We start from the raw sequence: 12,928 nt of genomic DNA, 5'->3' as shown, positions 1-12,928 counted from the left end.
ACTTCTAATCCTAATGAATAAAATCCAAACTCCTTAACATATCCAAAACTTGTTGACTCTGGCTATCAAGGTTTATCTGTTGGCCTTCTTTCCTATATTCTTTTATTAAACTACCTGCTATTCTAATATACTCTCAAAATTTCATACTCTCTCCCTCCCACTTGCTGTTCTAATTTGAATGTCCTCATCTGTTAGCCTCTTATACTAGCTCTATATTTATCTGCCCTTTGCAATCCTACCTGAGTCTCAGACTAAGGCTCCCCAGAATACATTATGCAATTGTAGCACACATCAATCTGCATTGTAATTGTCTACAAATACATCTTTCCATTAAGGTTCTAAGTTTCTAAACACAGGAATATTACTATTCATAATGGTAGCACTGAATGACATATTAGATTAAAATAATACCCATTACATTGAATCGTTTCTACCCAGACTAAGAATATTGCCTGATACAAAATTGCTTATTTTAAAACTAATAACATCATAAAATGTGATGTACATACCAATTACACCATCCTCTCTAAACCTTCTGCATAGAAAAGTATTTTTATACAATCAAATCCTCAGAACAAATACCTAAGAGAGAACAAAACATACCTTTTCATACAAATACATAGTTTCTCCAGCACGAGCATCCATTTGAATGCTTCCCCAGAACCACTAGATGAAAGAAAAAATATTTTAATTTAAAAACCTTATAAACCTTAACAGAGAAGCTATTACTGTTGTTTAAAAAAAAAAAAAAAAATCTCATTCCAGAATTACTTGCCTCTTGCTTGACAACATAGAGTTTCTTTGAAGGTTCAAATGGAAGTTCTTTTACTGTATTCTCTTCAACTATTAGGTGAGTGCATCTTTCGTCTCCAACAGGTAAACAGCTACCTCCTAAAGAGGAATGCATATGAACATAAATAAGCTAAACTACTTATCTGTACACCTAAATCTTTAAAAAGGAAGTGATTAAGCAGACCTAGTGAATAAAATACACATCATTTTTAAATTATGCTAAATTTTACCTTGCATTTCAGTCATTTCTTCCATACTGGTTTTCTCTTCATCTGAGAATCCCAGGAAACTTAAAATGCAATCTTGAAATGGAGGAACTTTAAATTCATTTCTAAAGTCATCAACTGCTGCACAGAAATCTCTAAAAACAAAATATACTTTTTTAAAACCAATTTAACTTCAATTCCATTAGTTAGGTGTGTCAATCTACAAATCGACAGTAATTCTCAAGATCTTAGCACAATGTATCTATTAAAAACATTTTATATCTTAGTCAGGCAGGATGGTGCATGCCTATAATCCCAGTGACTCAGGAGGTTGAAGCAGGAGGATCACAAGTTCAAGGTCAGCCTCAGTAAGCTCAAGGTCAGCCTGAGTAACATAGTAAACCCTGTATCAAAATGAAAAAAGAAAAAGGGCTGGGATGGAGCCCAGTGATAAAGCACCCCTGGGTTCAATCCTCAATACTGTTAAAAACAAACAAAAAATTGTAATATCTAAATATTTTATAACTTGTCCTGAAATGTTCATAAAACTTCAGTTTAAAAGAAAAAAAATGTAGCTCAGTGGTAGTGTGTGTCCTCAGCATGCAAGAGACCAGGGTTCAATTCATAGCAACCAGAGAGTCACGGGGGAGATAAAGTGTCCTGAAGTTATCCTGAAAGTAAATTCTGACAAAATGTCACCATCGATTGCCTTTACAAGAAGAATCAAAGCCTTACTGTGCACTTGAATTTTTTTTTCCCCAGTACTAGGGACGGAACCCAGGTGCATTTTACCACTGAGCTACATCCCCAACCCTTTTGATTTTTATTTTGAGACAGTGTCATGCTAAATTCCAGAGGTTAAAACTCAAGCTTGTGATGTTCCTGTCTCAGCCTCCCAAACTGCTGGATTACAGGCATGCACCACCATACCTGGCTATATTTGAACTCTGAGGTATAGTCTAGGGGTTCCCTAATTTCATGTAATCTTAGTGATGAATTGCTATAGCAAGGAAATTATGAAGTTAGAAAGCTTGGCAAAACAAAGTAATAAATCATAAGCATCAATTAAAATATAACCACACAAACAAAATATAATAATCAAAATACAGAGATGCATTGAGCTATTACCTAGTAATTTTAGAATGTTTATGATTAAAATTGTTTCACAAAGTAAAACCCAAAGATACTACAGATGTCTTTTGATTTATCATTTTTTTATAATCTTGGTTTTTTCCACAAAGCTACGCAAAGACTGAATTCATCTTTTCTATACTATCTATGAATTTAGTTTTTTTTTTTGGCACATGAATTTATCTTTAAAAAAATATGGAGAATTCACAAAATGTACTACTAAATTTCTAAACACTTACTGTTCATTCCGCCTTTCCCATGCTTTATAAATCCAATCTGGCTTCATAATTGGAGTACCCAGACTAACAGCAACCTAAAAATATTAACATTAATTAGAATGAATTTTCGTCTTAAGTACATTAAAAAATTAATACATACATCTTAGCACAGTTTTAGATTAGTATCATCTACTGTGTAGCACAATATAAAGAAAAATTAACCAAAAAAAGGTCATTCAATCATACAACTTAAGTTAAAAACTTTAAAACAAGTTCCACAGTGTCCAAACACTTTTATTTTATTTAGGTACTAGAGACTGAACCCAGGGTGTTCTATCACTGAGCTACTCACCACTCACCAGTTCTTTTTTTTTTTTAATATTTTTATTAGTTGTTTTTATTAGTTTATTTATTTGTATGTGGTGCTGAGAATCTAACCCAGTGCTTCACACATACTACGCAAGCATTCTACCACTGAGCCACAATCCCAGCCCCATCACCAGTCCTTTTTATGTTTAATCTGAGACAGAGTCTTGATAAGTTGCTGAGGGTCTCACCATGTAACTAAGAATGGCCACAAACTTGTAATCCTCCTGCCTCAGTCTCCCAAGTTGCTGGGATTATAGGCCTGTGCCAAGTCATGCAAAATAAATTTCTATTTATCTTCTCTTTTCTTAGTTTACTACAGTGAAAGTACTAACCAAGAGAAAATTAAAGAAGAAAACATCTGATTAAGTCACTAAAACCTTAGATATGAGTTAGAAAGTTTACAGTAAATTTAAAATTACCCTAAAAATTATCATAAATATACTCTGGTGAGGAGGAAACAAATAAGAAACTCTTGCTAAGATATTCAACTATAACAACTATAATTTTAAACTAAGATGTTTTTGGTTTTATCTTTTTTGTACTGGGGATTGAACCCAGAGGCGCTTTACCACTGAGCCATACCTCGCCTTTTAAATTTTCAGACAGGATCTTGCTAATTAGAGCCCCACTAAGTTGTTGAGGCTGGACTCAAACTTGGAATTCTCCTGACTCAGCCTCCTAAGTCTCTGGGATTATAGGTGTGCAGTAGTGCATCCAGATTAAACTAAGATTTTAATCTTAATAAAGTACTTTCTCTTGTTCTTTTATAAATTTCACAAGTTAAATCATAGACCCTTTTATAAAAAAAAAAAGAGCTCTGTTCTTATAAAAAAAAAAATAGTAAATTATTTGCTCTCACAGTTCTTGACCCCCCTCATCACCAATGATCGCTGATACTATTCCTCTGCCTACAACATTATCCATCTACAAACCTTTGCAACTGCTAATTTTTCAAAGCCTAACTCCAATCTCATTTCCTTCTTAAAATCTATACAAACATCTATAATTTATAACTTTTATTAAGTATACTCACAGTAAAAACTGAATTGCTAACTCAATAAATAATGCAAGGAATAAATAAGGGGAAAGTGCTATTTTTAAACCCATCCCAAAATAATTCTCTATAAAATATACAAAAATATGAAGCATACATACCCTGAATTTTTCTCCTTCTGTACAATTTGCCACCAAATGTGTAACTTTTGAATTAAAGTCTTTTCGAATAACTCCACCCATATGATGAACCAATGTCACTAATCTGACCTCAAAAGAAAAATTAAGCAACACTATGATTAATTTGAACCAATCTGACCTCAAAAGAAAAATTAAGCAACACTATGATTAATTTGAACAAATATTTAAACTATTTACAATTCACTTAGCATTTCTACTTTCTACTTATGAGGTATATACAAGATTTTTATAAAGATGTCAAAAGGATTAAAAAATTAGTTTGCCTACTACACAGGCAAAATCATATAGACATAAGATGATACAAAACTAAGAAGCTTTCACACTGAACAAATGTATTGTTCTTTTTTCCTAAATTACCAGGTAATATCAAGATTCTTCCCACAAAATGACAGCATTACTCATTAGCTACAACATTCAAAATATTGAAAACCAAAGAAAAAAGTTTCTATGACTTCTGCAGTACAGAAAGAATATTTTAAGGCTAGACTCGTATAATGAAAACCTGTAATGTATAAACAAAAACTTCATGTAACCATTGTAGCAGATATGATATTCAACAAGATACTTATATCAGGTGATTACAAAAATTTTTTGATAATTCATATGCCAGTCATCCTAGACAAAATATTCATTTCTTTCTAAGGTTAAGAATTTGTATCATCCCAAAATTTAAAGTCCAATTTAGTCATAGAGATTCATCATCAATTTTTTAAAAATAAAATCATGATACCAAAAGAAAAAAGTCAAGTTAATTTGAATGGGAAAAAAATTCCTTCAAACAGAACTTGTTTTATAATACTTACTAGTTCCTCTTTCTTCCTGAATCCAGTAAAGCATAACACAAGATTCATCATGCTTGTGCAATACAGTGGGCGACATGAAAATGGCAAAGGCTGAAGGATAAAAGTTTTAAATCTGTGAGCTTTCTTTTTAGTAAAAAGAAGACATCTTTCTCAAGCTAGAGGTATTTCCTCTCTTGTCAATTTTCCCAGCCCAAAGATGTATTGGCATTTTTCATTATGACACAAAAAAACAGCAAACATCCAGATTGCAAGTTTCACAATAAAAAACTTTCCCGTGATTCTCAAATCACACTTGATATATAATACATAGACATATATATATGTATCTATACATGCATATAATATCTATACATGCATATAATATCTAAATATACTTTATAATTGCATACATCATATGCATACATGCATATAATATCTATACATGCATAAAATATATAAATATACTTTATAATCAGCAAATTAAACAGAAAATGTTTATAATTAAAATTTTTTAACCAAAATGTACTGACATATGAAATATATGTATGACTCATTCATACACCATTGTAAATGCTTCCAATAAATGTTATAAAAACAAGTCAAAGGCGTTTTATAATAAACATTATATCAATGTAACACAACTGAATCAAATATGATTTCAATTTTTAAGTTACAAATGGAGATATTTAGTAAAAAATTTTATCCAATGGTTATATACATATATACCAGAAAGGGAAAGAATGATTAAAAAAAATACTATACTTGACTTCTACCATTATAAAAGAATTCAAGGTTACCATGTGTCATTACTAGCATCTATAACAATAGAAGCAAAATGACCAAAGCAATTTTAAGTGATAAGGCAAGCATAAGAAAGACAAAAACAGCTAGGCACTATGGAGCATCCAAGTAACTCCAGAGTCTTGGAAGGCTGACACAGAAGATTACAAATTCAAAAAGAGCCTCAGAAACTTAGAGAGACCCTGTCTCAAAACAAAAAATTAAAAAAGGACTGGGAATGTAGCTTAGTGGTAAAGCACCCCTGGGTTTAATCCCCAGTACAACCCAAACAACAACAACAAAAAAAAAAAGTCAAAAGCAACAAAACCAATTAGGGAAAAAATGTATTTAAAAACAAAAAGCTAAAATAATTTATCTAATTTTAAATCATGCAATAACTGATAAAAATAAAGATCTCTGTTCTGTGTGGAGGAAAATAAAAATTTATGTATATGTATACATTTCTGTAACCCAACTTTAAGCAAATTATCTCTTCCAAGACATTGTAGGTAGTAAGATTATGTGTATGTGTTTATATATGCACACAATTGACATTGTTTAACTCTCAAAGGTCTTAGATGTTCACTGCTAAAATTTATAATAAGAAAGACATACAATAGAATGGTCACTATTATTCGAAATATTGTATGCTCTTAACAATTAACAGGAATTCTCTATTTGAATTTCTGCAGAATTCATTAATAAAAATTTAACCTTGAAAAGTCATAACAAATGTATATTGTTTCTTACCTCTCCTTTTTGTGCACAGTTTAATACAACTGGTGGTCCAATAATTCTACAATCAGCCTTGTATAAGTCATTAAAGACAGAATTCTGGAAGTCCATGACTACGAATACATTCTCAAATTCTGGGGAATCCAAACCTTCAAATTCTTCCACTGAGTCCATCTTTATACAGGGTACTTTAATTTCCTAATTTTTTTTCACAATTATTAGAAATAAGAAGTATTTATATACCACATTAATTAATTCATGATTCTCTAAAGCCTAAAAGTAAATCCCCTATCAATATTTTTAAGATCTTTATTTTTTAGATTTGTAGAAAACTTGTTTTAAATCATATAATAAGCAACATCACACATAGTAAAAAAAAAACATTTCACTTATGTACATTTGTATACCTATATATACATATATATATCTCTATCTGCATTAAGATCTTAATTTACAGTAATTGATCTTTAAAATCCATTATTATAAAGGCCTAAAATTCTGATTACTTATTAGTTATTATAAATCATCTAGTATGCATATTAAGTTCCATAAAATTAGAATGATGAAATTTGCTTTCAATACATGCATTTTGATAGTAGGACAATTCAAAAAGATCTCCACTATTTCTATTTATTCATATCAAGAAAATGATTCCACAATACAGTTCTCCCTGCACAAATTAACTATTTTCAGAAAAAAAAGGAAAATATCATAACACTTAACAGTTATGAAAAGTATAGATTAATATTATCATTTTGATAAATATATAAAAATAAAGAAAGGTAAGATTTGTAAGCTGTTGCAATATGAGAAGCACGGAATATAAAAAGGTAAGTTATATGTAGTGACTTATTGTTTATACTATATCTCTACAGAATAAGAAAGTACAAAATAATTTTATTTAATTCCTGTTAAAAAGAACAGAACCACTTAAAAGAAAATTCTGAACTGGTCAACAAATTATCTGATCTTAATTTGGAAGGATGGAATCCGGCTTCATCATGCACCCATGATATTTTTATGTTGAAGCCTTAATCAGAATAAATAAAGACCTCAGAATGTATCTGTTATTTGGAAATAACTTTCAAGAGGAAATTAAGGTTAAATTAGGTCATTTGAGTGAGCTCTAAACCAATCTGACTGGTATCCTTATAGAAGAAATTTAGATACACAAACACAAAAGATGCACATACACAGAAAGGCCACGAGATGCAGCAAGAAAGGTCATCTACAAGACAATGAGAAAGTATCCCTTGAAGGGATACTAAATCAGTTAACAACTTGATCTTGATCTTGAACGTCTAGCCTTCAGAATTGTGAGAAAATAATTTGTTTAAGCTACTAAGCATATTGTAGTTTCTTCTGGCAGCCCTAGCAAATATACCTGAATTAGAAATTTAGATGTCTCATATGAAGAGGTAAATTTCTTGATTATCAATTATTGTAATATATAACTTGGAAATGTAAGACTTTAAGTGTTTATTTTGGAACTGGGGCTTGATCTCAGGATACTTTAACACTGAGCTACATCCTCATTTTTTTTTTTTTTTTTTTTAGTTGTTGACAGACCTTTATTTAGATGTGGTGCTGAGAATCAAACCCAGTGCCTCACACATGCTTGGCAAGTGCTCTACCACTGAGCCACTACCCCAGCCCACCCCAGACCTTTTTATTTTTTATTTTGAGACACAGTCTCACTAAGTTGCTGAGGTTGGCCTTGAACTTGCATTCCTTCTGCCTCAGCCTCTCAAGTAGCTGGGATAGCTGGGATTGCAGGTATGCACAACCATTGTTAAATATAAAATTACCAGTTAAATATAAATATAAATACCCAGTTAAATATAAATATAAATACCCAGTTAAATATAAAACTAATGAGAAATAAAGGTAGAGTGTCTGATTTTCAGATTTTTATATGTTATGTCACTTAAGTTTAAATTAAAGCTAGACACCTGTACTTCCACAAGACTCGGGTGGCTGAGACAGGAGGATCACAAATTCAAGGCCAGCCTCAGCAACTCATTGAGATCTTCCACAAATTAGGAAGACCCTGAGTCAAAATAAAAAGGATGGAGGATGTGTCTCAGTGATTAAGTAACCCTGGGTTCAATTCCCAGTATCAGAAAAAATATCTATATATTTATTCAGAAGTTTTTATAAATCTGGCATTATTCAAAATAGATGCTAGTTTGGGGTTTCAGACACACCCAAATTTTAAGAATAAACATAAAATAGTTTCTATTTGTCTAGCTTCCGATGTACAAAATACACCTTGTGCCTAACTCCCATCACCATAAAGTGGAATAATTTTATCAAGGGAAGTGCAACATGCCACATGCAATGAGATGTTTGACCTACCATATTAATAACACTTTTTATTAATTTTTCATCCGACTTTCCAGGACAACTTTCTTTTATCTTTATAACTGGGACTTCCATTATTTTAATAGTCTGTGGAAAAGAGACTTCAGTATAAGATTAAGGAAGCTATAAACTACTTATGCACTGATGGAAGAAAAATTGCTCTTTTAGAAATTAACCATAAATCAAAGCCCCATACCTTTAAGGCTTTTATAAGTTCTTCTTGTTTTCCAGCTTCTTGAACCATTACCACTCTTGTTTCAATTTGAGGCATTTCTTCTGTTAAAATTTTAATCAGGTATTAACATTACAATCAGCAATTCCTAATCCTTCTTTGGCTATATCTGGGATATGTTCTACTTTTGAGGAGACCATAACATTCTCTAAAATTAAAATGACTTATTTACTAATTTAGTAGAAAAATATTTAGCCTTAATATCTCTTTAGAAAAAGAAAAATTACCAGGCCCAGGGGCACATGTCTATAATCCAAGCTACTCAAGAGGCTGAGACAGGAAGATCAAAAGTTCAAGGCCAGGGATGGGTGCAGTGGTGAACACCTGTAATCCCAGCTACTCAGGAGGCTGAGGCAGGAGGATCACAAGTTCAAGGCTAGCCTTAGCAACTTAGCAAGGCTCTAACTCAAAATTTAAAAAATAATTTTAAAAAAATATTTTTAAGGGTTGGGGATATAGCGCTACAGTGAAGCACCCCTCAGTTTAATCCCCAGTACCAAAAAAAAAAAAAAAAAAAAAAAGTTCAAGGCTAGCCTGGGCAACCTAGTGAGACCCTTTCTCAAAATTAAAAATAAAAAGGAATGGCCAGATGCGTGGTGCACGACTATACAACTATAATGCCAGCAACTCAGGAGCCTGAAACAATAGGATCATAAACTCCAGGGTAGCCTCAGCAATTTAGCAAGACCCTAGCAATATAGTGAAACCTTGTCTCAAAATTTAAAATATAAAAAAGACTGGGGATACAGCTCAGTGGGTTCAGTACCAAAACAAATAAATAAAAAGGACTGGAGATATGGCACAGAAGAGCACCTGCCTCACATGTCTGAGGCCTGGGGTTCAATGCCCAGTACTGGAAAAAAAAAAAAAAGAGAGAGAGAGAGAAATGTATCATAGCAAGAGATACAAAGATATCTGCATTCCTCTTCACTACTATCTTTTATAGCCCTCCCCTTCAACAGTATAGAAACAGAATCAACATTAAGTTGCCTCCTCTTTTTTAAACTTAGGAAGCATTAATCTAAATGATAAGCAAGAAATCTAGTGTGATGGGATTCTGTCATATTCATGGTTCAATAGCTGTGCTCTGACACAACAGTTGTTATTACAGTTATATCATAAGAAAATCACTAATGAGTTTAGCATTAAAACAGTTATTCAGTATTTTAAAGCAGATAATAGATTTACCTTCAACACATGAAGTAGATCTAACAAATAAGTATTCCTTGGAACTTTCAGTAACTTTAGAATCCAAAATGGAAGATTCTGCCAAGCTAGTCCTCTCAGTAGTAGATGTTAATATACTAAGGTCAGCCATTGTTTTTACTATTGACTGAAAAAATAAAATTTTAATAAAAACATGAAACAAACATGATCATAGGCAAAAACAAGCATCAGAGGTTTACTTTTACACCTACAATGTATAAAAAGTATTACTATCCATTTTTCTTAATACTTACAGAAAGGCACTTACTTTACTGATCCCGTTTCCTCTTCTATAAAATAAAGATACTAATACCTGACTCAAAGGAATACAGTAAAAAATTTAAAATGTATCAAAAGCACAGAACATTACCCCACAAAATGAACACACAAAAGGTAGTCATAAATATTATTCTACCTCAATCTCTGCCCTCATGCACTCAACCAACCCATTTCACTTCCTATACTGATTTATAAAACTATCACAACACTCACTACCATCAATAATCCCAGCAGAAAATGTGGGATCCATCTTTACTTTTCTCTACCTCATTCTGGCTCCTCCCAAATTCCAGTCAATCTCACCTCAAGTATCTTTGGGACCTGGCCTCCCTTTATGACCATACCACAGTGGTCACTTGGTTTAATACAACTACTTCAAATGACTATCAATTTTTCAGAAATCATTCTCCACATGGTCTTCGAGGGTATATCACTTTCTTATTCAACAACTTTCATAAGCACTCCTCCCTATATAACCAAGTCCAAATTCACCATCAAGTTTACAATTCAGTTCCATCCTACCTATTCAGACTCATCACCTCTAAATGAAATTTCTCAGCATTTTTCAAACCCAAATCACAACATACTTCACAACTATTTATATTAAACAGTGCTTAACTCTTCACCTAGAATGACTTCCAACTGTCAACTACCACTTGACTCACCCTTTATGTATCTCTCAGAACCTCTCATGTATAATTAGATTGCTTCCTTATCAGTACTTTCATATTACTTTTCAAACATCTTTAAGATTTAACAAGACAATTATGCATAGATTAGTGTCAATATAATTCTGGACTATGAAAAAAAAAAACTTTCATTTTTCTTTCTTTCTTACAGGATGAAAGACTTGAAAAGATGGGCAAATGAGGAATAAAGAAAAAGTCTGGCATGTTTTCATCAGTTCAAACTACGGGTTTTGTATAAGTTGATTTTCTTTAAGTTAATTTCTAAAATATTAAGCGAATATAAAGAGGAAGTCCCACCTTTATCTGGAGACACATCTGATCTACTTTACTCTTCCCTACTTTTTTAAATTAATATACGAATACCTTGCTCCACATGCTTAGCAAAGAAATTATTTAAACTGTATGTTTTGGGAAAATGGTAAAGTACCACTGACATCAAGTGTGGATGGAATACTAGGTAGTGTGAAATGTGCTTACTAATAATAAAAGACGTGTAGCACAGTTGTGAGATCATATACTTCAATGTCAGGCAGTTCAGCTTCCTGTACCAGCTCTGCAGGTTAAGAATCAGTTTCGATTTGGGTCAAGCAGAGTTGGTAATACAACTCCAATCCAGTTGTGCTAAAAGTGAATAAATGATACCTTAAAATGAGTGAGAAATAATTAACCCTCAGTGGTAGAGCATTTGCTGAGCATGGACAAGGCCCTGGGTTTGACTCCAATAAATAAATAAATAAGTACAATAGGATCAGTGCTCCTAAATCTATAAAGTTTATTTCTCACCTGTGAACAGTCTGGAGGAGCTTCTGACTAAATATACTACAGTCCATGGATTCTTTTAAGCAAATACTCACATTAGGTTTCCTTTTATTCAAGTTTCTTTTTTGTTTGCTGGTTGGTTGGTTTTTTGTTTTTTGTTTTGTTTTGCAATCACCTTGCAGAGTGAATGGTCAAAACACAATACTGGATATGATGGTGGTGTTATCAATAAAATTGTGATTAACAACATTTAAAGCTTCATATGCAGCACTGTCCTAAACCTTTTACTTGTTCTTATTTAAATTTGCGGCAATCCTAAGAGAAAGATATTATTATCCCCATTTTATGAATACAGAAAGTAGTAAAACTGCGATTCAAAGGCCAAGCTGATTCCAGAAGCTGTGCTTTTAACCACTAAACCGTACACATCTGTGGCCAGGAAGGGGGGAATGTTGACCATACTTTTTCATGTAGAAACTAAAAATTAAACTTCCTGCAAAGACGAAGCCAAGAATCCTAGATGAAACCACTAAGTTCTCTGAGATAAGCCCCCAAAGGCTGCGGCGGTCGGCCCCGGAGCTGCAGAGTGCGCGGCTAGCCAAAATCCCTTTCCCAACTCCCTCTCTTCACCACATTCTTCCGGAAAAGAAGTGCAACCGGGAGAATGGTGAAGATGCCGAGCAATCTCGGGGACCAGGCTGCACACTGCTTCACGACCGGCTGTGGGTGGGGGAGGAGAAGTTCCCAGAGTCGGGAAGCCTGAGTCAGGGTGCTCCGGAATTCGCGGTGACCGGGGCGGGGATGCTAACCGCAAGCAAAGAGTCCACGGCCCCGCGGACGCGGGTCACTCTCACCTTCCTCACCCACACCACAGAGTCCTCACCACTCAAACAAAAGTCCAGTTTGATCCACCTCTTCAAGCGCTGACTCCTCTCACCAACTCCGACATTTCCTACCGATGGCTGCCACCTCCAATTCAAAAACCGAGCCTCTCTCTCTAAGAGCCATGCCGATTGGCGGGTGATGTCAACCTGCTCCTCATAGGCTGGAGCCTCCAGAGGAGCGGTGATTGGTCGCTGTTCAATGCCCGCCTCCCTACAGGAGCCCATTGATTGGTTGTACGTGCGTTTCAAATAAGCCCAACGGCTTGGGCGTCGGGACGTCAGGCATTTGTAGAGAAGTGCCCGGATGT

At 33.7% G+C, this 12,928-nt stretch overlaps 1 protein-coding gene across 1 annotated transcript in view; it reads right to left on the bottom strand.

Annotated features, from left to right (window-relative positions):
- Ect2 (epithelial cell transforming 2) overlaps positions 1–12,702 on the bottom strand; it is a 72,676-nt gene extending 59,974 nt beyond the window's left edge. The window contains 11 exon segments of the mRNA XM_047564116.1: positions 604–666; positions 776–891; positions 1,023–1,153; positions 2,369–2,442; positions 3,872–3,979; positions 4,714–4,803; positions 6,223–6,405; positions 8,566–8,658; positions 8,768–8,847; positions 9,992–10,136; positions 12,591–12,702. Coding sequence (XP_047420072.1) covers positions 604–666; positions 776–891; positions 1,023–1,153; positions 2,369–2,442; positions 3,872–3,979; positions 4,714–4,803; positions 6,223–6,405; positions 8,566–8,658; positions 8,768–8,847; positions 9,992–10,121 — 1,068 coding nt within the window. The 5' untranslated portion in view covers positions 10,122–10,136; positions 12,591–12,702.
- Positions 12,703–12,928: the final 226 nt, after the last annotated feature.

The sequence above is a fragment of the Sciurus carolinensis genome, chromosome 9 (genome assembly GCF_902686445.1).
Source record: "Sciurus carolinensis chromosome 9, mSciCar1.2, whole genome shotgun sequence".
NCBI lineage: Eukaryota > Metazoa > Chordata > Mammalia > Rodentia > Sciuridae > Sciurus > Sciurus carolinensis.
The sequence above is the reverse complement of the archived record's forward strand: the minus strand, read 5'-3'. Positions and strand labels throughout refer to the sequence as shown.